Source organism: Lactuca saligna, chromosome 1 (assembly GCF_052625555.1).
Source record: "Lactuca saligna cultivar CGN05327 chromosome 1, ASM5262555v1, whole genome shotgun sequence".
Lineage (NCBI taxonomy): Eukaryota > Viridiplantae > Streptophyta > Magnoliopsida > Asterales > Asteraceae > Lactuca > Lactuca saligna.
The window spans coordinates 142,207,167-142,216,229 of NC_136417.1; the positions used below are offsets into that span (position 1 = coordinate 142,207,167).

Consider the following 9,063-nt stretch of genomic DNA (forward strand, 5'->3'; position numbering starts at 1 on the left):
AGTAAATTAAGAAAAAAATTCATTTTTATGATAATTTTAGTGAATAACAACAAAATCATTATATAAATGAATCATAAAGATGTTTTTTTGAGAATTTTTTCTTGTGAATCATCTTAGAAATGAATCATCTAGTGATTCATTTATTTTGTTTGTCAAAAAAATATGTAGAAAAAAAAACTTTTTACCTTCCTACCAAAAATTTCCTTCTTATTTAATCTTGACTCTATATATATATATATATATATATATATATATATATATATATATATATATATATATATATATATATATATATATATATATATATATATTGAACCAATGAAAACATTACAACACATCACTTTCACAATAACTTCCACAATACATTACTTGTAAAGAAATAAATGAATACGTGGTATTTGTTGCCCTAGTTATTTGTTTTCCATAGAACTAATTCCTATATATATATATATATATATATATATATATATATATATATATATATATATATATATATATATATATATATATATTGGAAAAGAGAATATTCGGTAGACTAGTTATAATAATTATTTTTATCAAAATCCAAGATTATATTTTTATTTTGTCAAAAAAAAAAAATTACAAAATTATTTTCTCCATATTTTCATTTTCATCAAAGTAATTATTTGCGGTAAACTTACTATCATGCAGAAACCATTCATACAAAGCGTGCAACCGTTTGTAACTTTGATTTTGATTCACTAATTTTTATTTTATGATAACAAATGTTACATCTATGATCAAGTATTCTAGTATTATGATTATTAAATGATTGTTGTTAAGACATATGTCCGATATGATAATATGTTACATTTTATTTTCAAAATAAAGGAATAAATAATAACGTGTGAATTAATGTTAAAAAAAGTCAAATAGCGATGCCCAACAAGTCCATCAATGTCCTTCCCCTACCAGCATAAATACAGGCCAGTTTTGGTAAGCCCACCAGTATCTGTTTTCTGATATATCCACTTCATTCACATACAAGAGAAGCTTATGGCGGAGATTGACGGAGGAGGAGATGGTGGTACTTCTGCCGCCGTCCCTAACGGCCACCATGCCGTCACCCTGAATATTGAAGATCAATCCCATCGAGTTTCATCATGCTTTCCCACTGTTCCTTTTCTTCAAAAGGTTTTCTCCTTTCCTTAATTTTTTAATCAATTGCACACTGGACTAGAAAAAACCGGAACTGGAAGGGAGATATTGGGTTTGGTTTCCGGTTCTTTATATCCTACTAAACCGGTTTCCTTTTCTTCATTTCTTGTTCCGGTTCTGCACCAATGTTCATCCTTAATATTGTGTATGCAAATTCAGTCGAAACCTAAAAACAACATATTTGATCCAATCCTTTGTTTTGATTTTTTGCCTTGTCGGCAACATCGATGTGTTGTTTTTATTTTGTTTTATAGTTGTTTTATTTGAACGAAATTTGTCACATACAGACATGTCGTATGCTGTTTTGCTTATAAAATGCGATTGTACAAAACTCATATGATAGGTGCCGATGTGAACAAAAGAAAAAAGGTTATGGCTTTGTCCAAATAAATGTGTATCTTTAATAGATTCAGTGATGTGTTTATTTAACACAATCACATTATCCTTTTCAAAATAATCCAGCCGGCCATTAAAATTCCTAGTTAGTATTTGTTCATTCTATTGGAATGAAGAAAATGATTGTTTGATTCATCCAATAGAATAGACTAAATCGTTTTTGAAGGACTGTACTTTCTTTCACTGCGGATTTTTAGTTTTTTGGTTTTTTAAATCCTTCATATTATATATATATATATATATATATATATATATATATATATATATATATATATATATATATATATATATATATATATATATATATATATATATAGGTATTAACCTATTGATGTATTTTAATTATTTTCAATTCATGTTTTATAATACATAATTTTATTGTTTATAACTAAAACATATATAAAAGACTATATATTATATTTGCATATAATTAATAAATTCATACTAAAATCTGATGCTTTCCTAAAATAAATATAAACAAGAATGTACATAATAAGGGAAGTAATTCGTAAACAATAATTTTTTGTCATACACAACAATTCATGTATTATATAATTGTATAATACAACATTTTAAAACACTAATTGTTGTGAATGAAGAAAAATTGTTGTGTACAGATCAGCATCCATATAATAACTTATTACTAAGTATTTTTCGGTTAACTTTTCATTTAGAATTTAGAAAATGTTACATTGACCATGCAAATGATACGATTTACAATATCTTTTTCTTCCTAAAACTTATTTATATCTTAGTCATTTCATTTTTACAATATCTTTTTCTTCCTAAAACTTATTTATATCTTAGTCATTTCATTTTTTTGTAATATAATTCATCAAAAACGAAAAAAGAAATTGTTTGAAGTTCCTAAGGAAACACACTATTCATTAAATTCGTTGACTCAAAAAAGAAACTTTGAACGGTTCTTCACTAGCCGTTAAGGTTGGCCGGCTTCCAAATGTAAGTTGACCCATAATCTCATTAACTTCCTCCAACAACCAGTCTAAAAATTCAGAATTTTAAAAGATATAATTTTATCTAATTGTGGAATTCATTAATATAATACTAAATAAGTTTAAAGTTTGTTGATGAACTGTTTTTGTGAATAGTTGATAGCGGAGGTGCTGGGTACATATTTTGTTATATTTGCCGGTTGTGCAGCGGTGGTTGTAAATACAGATAAGGACAAAATAGTGAGTCTGCCGGGAATTTCCATCGTCTGGGGGTTAGTGGTGATGGTCATGGTTTATTCTGTCGGACATATCTCCGGTGCCCATTTTAATCCTGCAGTCACCATTGCTTTTGCCTCTTGTAATAGGTTCCCTTTGAAACAGGTAAAACTTCTATATTCTATATATAATAAATAAGTAATTTTAATTATCGACATTTTTCACTTTTTATGTTCTAAACTATTTAATTTTCCCCTTGATCTCCATATGTTTCTAATTTGGAATGTTGAAATTTCTCATGTTTAAAAGTCTTTAATGTTTGCTCTTGTTGTTATTGTATGTAATCTACTATTATATAATTGTGAGTTCAATTCTATGATTATACTAATAATACAGGAAAATATTGTTTAGTTTATGCATGATATATTTCGAATACATACGTAATGTAAGTTTATTCAAATATTTATAATCTTTTCATGATTAATTAGAGAACATAAATATGAAACCCGGTAGGGACTTGTCATTTGTGGTTTCATTTGCTTATTTATGGAAAAATAATATATATTAGTTATTATCCAATGAGTAAGATGATAACGACAACAAATAATTAAGTATTCGTTATTTTGTTAGAATAACGGTTGATACAAAGTAATATAGTAAGAAGAAAGTAATAAATTACGTAAACCGAAAGGAATCTTATCCGAGCAAATAAGTGCTTATATTATGGACGAATTGCCTGATTCATCAAATCTGATGGGACTTCTTATACATCCTTAAATAAACAATTAATTAGTTAATTATATAAATAATTAAATATTAATCAAACAAGAGTTAGAAGATATGAAATAAATGTATCAACTTTGAAAATATATTGTTTTCTTTTCCCAGTGTTAGTTCTAGATTAGTTGTGAATAAAAAAACATTTCTAATTAAATTGTCAATTATTCCCACCAAAAACCAACCGATTTATTTTTTATAAAATTATTAGAGTAAATTACACGAATGGTCCCTATGATTTGGGGTAATTTGCACGTTTGGTCCCTAACTTATTTTTTTAACTTGGAAGGTCCCTACAGTTTGTTTTTGTTACATGTTTGGTCTCTACAGTTTGTTTTTATTATGCACTTGGTCCCTGTCTTACCTAAAACGATTATTATTTAAATAAGAAAAAATGATTGGAGGGTAAGGTAAGGTGAGTGGGGTGGGGTTGGGGGTGTGTTTACTTAAATAAATTAAAATATCAAGGGATATATATTATATTTAGGTAAAACAGGGGCCAAGCGCGTAACAAAAACAATCAGTAGGGACCTTCCGAGTTAAAAAAATAAGTTAGGGACCAAACACGCAAATTACCCTAAACCATAGGGACCATTCGTGTAATTTACTCAAATTATTATTGTATTTGTTTCTTGAAGGTGCCAGCATACGTTGGTGCTCAAGTCTTGGGATCAACACTAGCAAGCGGAACTCTCCGTTTAATATTCAATGGAAGGCAAAATCATTTCGCCGGAACCCTTCCCGGTGGATCCGATCTCCAGTCGTTGGTTCTGGAATTTATCATCACATTCTACCTCATGTTTGTCATCTCCGGCGTTGCTACCGATAACCGAGCTGTTAGTATCATGCATATCTTTTTACACTTTTATTATTTGTTTCTGGAATATTATATTTTTCGAAATCTAAATTAAATTAAACATTAAATATGAGTTGAGCAACATGCAAGAAAATGATGGAATTAAATAATTTAGTTTGACTCCTTGATAGATATTACGCGAACAGGTCATGGTCTAATAGGATTGCCCCATCTTCTCCATGATTTGTGCGTATTAAAATATAGTTTTCATAATATTTTATTATTTATATTAAGATATTTTCTTATTATGTAGATCGGAGAATTAGCCGGACTAGCAGTTGGAGCAACAGTTTTACTCAATGTCATGTTTGCAGGGTACGAGACCGACAAATATCTATTTATCTTACAGTATAATTTAGCTTTTCATTTGGGTAAAAACGTTTAAAGTACATTTGTTTTTGAATAAATTACATTTTTCTCATCGAGTATAACTTAGTTTTTCAATTTTGATCCTAAAATGTTTTATTTATTAGATTTGTTTTTTATTTTGGGGTTTTTACTTTTTTAAAACATTACAAGAACTTTACATCATGACAAAATTGTAAAGCGAATATCAAAAGTTTTAAAAAATAGTTATACTCAAGGACAATAAATGTAATATCCATGTTACTTTTTTTCTTAGGAATTACATTTCTATGTTACTTTTTTTGGTGATGACAGGCCGATATCAGGGGCATCAATGAACCCAGCAAGGAGTTTAGGTCCGGCGATTGTGTCAAACGAATATAGAGGGATTTGGGTTTACATGTTAGGGCCAACTGCAGGAGCCATTTCTGGTGCATGGGTCTACAACATCATACGGTTTACCGATAAGCCTTTACGTGAGATCACAAAAAGTGCATCTTTTCTTCGATATACTAGCAGCCGTAATGGATCTAAAAGATGACCTTTCCAATTGTACTCCTACTTTGTGCATTTGTATTTGTGTTTATTATGCCACGGTATTTGGTTTAGTTTGTACAAGTATTTTGCATGAAGGGTATACCTTAAAAAAGAAAATGTTATTATAAGATATTAAGAAAAAAATGTTTTATTTAATCTGTTTGATTTGGTGTAAAATGGCGACCAAGTCCCTCTACAACACAAGCACTATTATTCGTGGATGTTAGTGTCCAATGTTCCAAAAGTTGTAAAACGGTACTAGGTCAATCGACAGGGATACTTGGTCTAGAAAGAGAGTACTTGGATCGGATAAAATATAAAGAAAATAATTTTTGAATATATATATATATATATATATATATATATATATATATATATATATATATATATATATATATATATATATATATATATATATATATATATATGTTCAGGTTCATTTGATACCGTTCTAATTTTGTGAGATCGTGAGACCAAATCTACAAATAATTTTAAAATGCAAAATAAATGGAAAAATCCAAAAATTCTTTTTTTAAATATTATTTTCGGAACTTGAATTAACTAAAAAAAATTTTAAAAAAAAATTTAAAAATAAAAAAAATAAAAAAAAATCTCGTTTTTTTTTTAAAATACGTGAAATATTCTAAATAGAATATTACACTAACATAATCTAAAAAATAACTTTAAAATGCAAAATAAATGGAAAAATCTAAAAATTCTTTTTTTAAATATTATTTTCGGAACTTGAATTAACTAAAAAAATAAAAAAAAACAATCCTATTTTTTTTGAAAAATACGTGAAATATTCTAAATAGAATATTACACTGTACATATTCTAAAAATAATTTTAAAATGCAAAATAAATGGAAAAAATCAAAAAATTCTTTTTTTAAATATTATTTTCGGAACTTGAGTTAACTAAAAAAATTAAAAATAAATAAAAAAATGCGTCTCACGGTCTCACAAAATTAGGCCGTGTCACATGAACCTAACCATATATATATATATATATATATATATATATATATATATATATATACATATATATATATATATATATATATATATATATATATATATATATATATATATATATATTATCATAAGTTCATTAGACGCGAATATATTATCATCAACATAAATATGGCTAAGCATTACATGTTTATTATTGGATCTTCAGAAAATGGTGGGATCAACAACTCCTCAGATGAACCTTATGTCTTCAATAAACTTTGCTAGATTCTTATACCTAGCACAAGGGGCTTGTTTGAATCTTCACTAAAGTCTCATACCAAGAACGAGGGGTTCGGAAGCTTTAGATTTTCAAATCTAGGAGGTTGTTGAAGATACACCTCTTCCTTTAATTTAATGCCGAGGACGATACCTTTGACATCCATTTTGTGAACGTTAATGTTCTTATATGACGGATAAGACATGAAGATGTGTATGGACTCAATCCTGGTAATCAGAGCATAGTTTCTGTCGGAATATATTCCTTCTTTATAAAATCCCAAGTTTTATCATTTGTAGTCCCTAGGGATGGAAGGGTAAATCCATGAAGAGCCTAAGGGCTAAATTGTAATTTTAGGACAATAAGCAATATGCTACGCGTACATAAGGGTATGCTGAGCATAATAGGGCGCGTCCTAGTACGCTGGGCGTACTCGTAACAGAAGGAAACCCTAATATCTCGGGTTGGGGGCTATATAAACAACCTTATGGCTCATTTTCTCTCCTCCTTCTTAGCCTCCATCTTCCAGCAACGTCCCCAAACCCTAGTTCTTATGTGTAAGAGTGAGTTGGGGGATATTTTGAGCTCTTGAAGGAGAAGCCATTGCAACAAATAGTTGAAGAAGGAGATTAGCTTGTAGATTTGAAGTTGTGTTGTTCCCTAGAAGCTCCAGGAGGTAAAAAGCTACAAACTTTATGCTTATAGATCATAGATCTATCCTTTCTAGCATTATTGAACCATTTCTTGTCCCCAAAACCCCAATATGGTGCATGATGCATTGTGGATAAGATAAGTTGTCCTTTCTGGACCTTGAAGAGGTCTTAAGTGATAAAAATGAGGTCCGAATGGCTGAAGATGTCCCATGCATGTAGTAGAAGGGTCTTAATGGATTAAGAGATTTATGGATGTCTAAAGTGATAAAGTTTGAGACTTTATGAGTCCTAGGCATATTTCATCACTGGATCTGGAGTTTGGGCTTAAGTGCTGAAGCCATTAAGTACTTATTAGGGTTTTGGTGAAACCCTGCGTACGCGCAACGTAAGGTTCTATACACCCAACGTACTAAGTCAATGACCCCGTTTTCCAGTGAATGTGAAACTTGTGTACGCCCCGTGTAGCCTTAGGGTACACCCAACATACACCTTCTGTGGACGTTTGGTGATTTGGGGCTTTGGGTTTGGGTACTAGTAGGGTTGGGCCTTGTTGGACTTTCTAAGTAGATATGTTTTGGACTAGTGATCATGGGTTAAGCCCAACAAGGAAGTTGGGCCTAATTTAGTAAATTGGGCCAATAATGGGCCTTGAATAAAGATTTTCAAGGTTATGGACTTGGAATTACGCCTCAACCCAATAAAAGAGAATCGACATGATGGAGTGAGTGGACCCTTAGCCAAGATTGTTATGTTGTGTATTGACTCGACATTTATTAGGTGATAGTTCGGGTTTTTCCGGGAAGATAGCTGTTGGATTAGTGTCTAAGTCCATAGCTATAATTGATATGTACTTGACTCGACTCGGCATGGTCCATTTGGGTTGCATGGCATCGAAACATTTGGATAGACCATTTGTGAGAAAAAGACATTTGTGACATATTAATATATTATAAGTTCTAATTTATTAATATGAAATCATGTTATTTGATTAGTATTGATCAAGAATTAATTTGGACTTAATTTAATGATCAAAAGAAACTAATTAAATATATATATATATATATATATATATATATATATATATATATATTGATTGTGTAAATCATTCATTCTTTTATATGTGGGCTTATGATCCATGATTCCTTATGCTGGGTTTAACCCATGTGGTAACCCATGGATACCCATGGAGGTTAAAACCCATGGTCAATAAGGAATGGGTAAAGTCATGGGTTACATGGTGTAACCCTAATGTGCACACTATTTAAGGATCCCTTTAGCTTAAGAAATTGGCACTAGTGATACATATATGAGGGCTAGCCAATTTAAGCATGAAGTGTCTTCTTCTCATGGTTATTCCAAGTGTTGATGATGTTGTGTGAACCATTTGAGGTGTCACTGTAACGCCCAAAAATTTCAACATAATTTAAACTTTTCAAAACAATTCGTTTTAATAACATTATTACAAAAAGGGTTTCAATACATTATTTATCAGAATATTCCCAGGTCCATTTCATAAAACATAAATGCGAGGAACGGTACAATAACGCCTTTGCCTTGCCACAGTCTCCTGAAGAACCTGAAAAACATTAAACCACAACTGTAAACCCGAAAGCTTAGTGAGATACCCCCAAAATACCAACCACATATACGCCCTTCCAGGCTACGACCTTCCGGTCCAAAACATATTGCCTTCCGGCCCATAACATATTGCCTTCCGGCCCATAGCATAAAAAGCATACATAACATAATAGAACATAGAACAGCCATGCATATCGGGTTTACTGTGTGACTGGTCCGCCGTATCGGGCCTTGGTGCCTTAGACCCTGTCGATATAGTAATGATAACTCACCTGGAGATTGCTGGCTGAAAGGATAAGATCCTGCTGCTCCGAACTCTAACACGAACTCCTCCACTGAACA

The 9,063-nt window shown here is 30.6% G+C and overlaps 1 protein-coding gene across 1 annotated transcript; it reads left to right on the forward strand.

The window, feature by feature from the left end:
• The first annotated feature begins 956 nt into the window (after nt 1-956).
• On the forward strand, nt 957-5,421 carry LOC145044944 (aquaporin NIP1-1-like). Its single transcript, XM_078993301.1, has 5 exons — nt 957-1,155; nt 2,685-2,909; nt 4,160-4,357; nt 4,631-4,692; nt 5,038-5,421. The coding sequence occupies exons 1-5, from the start codon at nt 1,018-1,020 to the stop codon at nt 5,261-5,263; spliced, it is 849 nt and encodes a 282-aa protein (XP_078849427.1). The 5' UTR covers nt 957-1,017; the 3' UTR covers nt 5,264-5,421.
• Nucleotides 5,422-9,063: the final 3,642 nt, after the last annotated feature.

Bases quoted from the DNA above. Each gene is read 5' to 3' on its own strand.
- LOC145044944 (XM_078993301.1), top strand. From the start codon at position 1,018: ATGGCGGAGATTGACGGAGGAGGAGATGGTGGTACTTCTGCCGCCGTC. The intron at 2,910-4,159 runs GTAAAACTTCTA...TGTTTCTTGAAG, and splicing joins ATAGGTTCCCTTTGAAACAG to GTGCCAGCATACGTTGGTGC. The intron at 4,693-5,037 runs GTACGAGACCGA...TGGTGATGACAG, and splicing joins CTCAATGTCATGTTTGCAGG to GCCGATATCAGGGGCATCAA.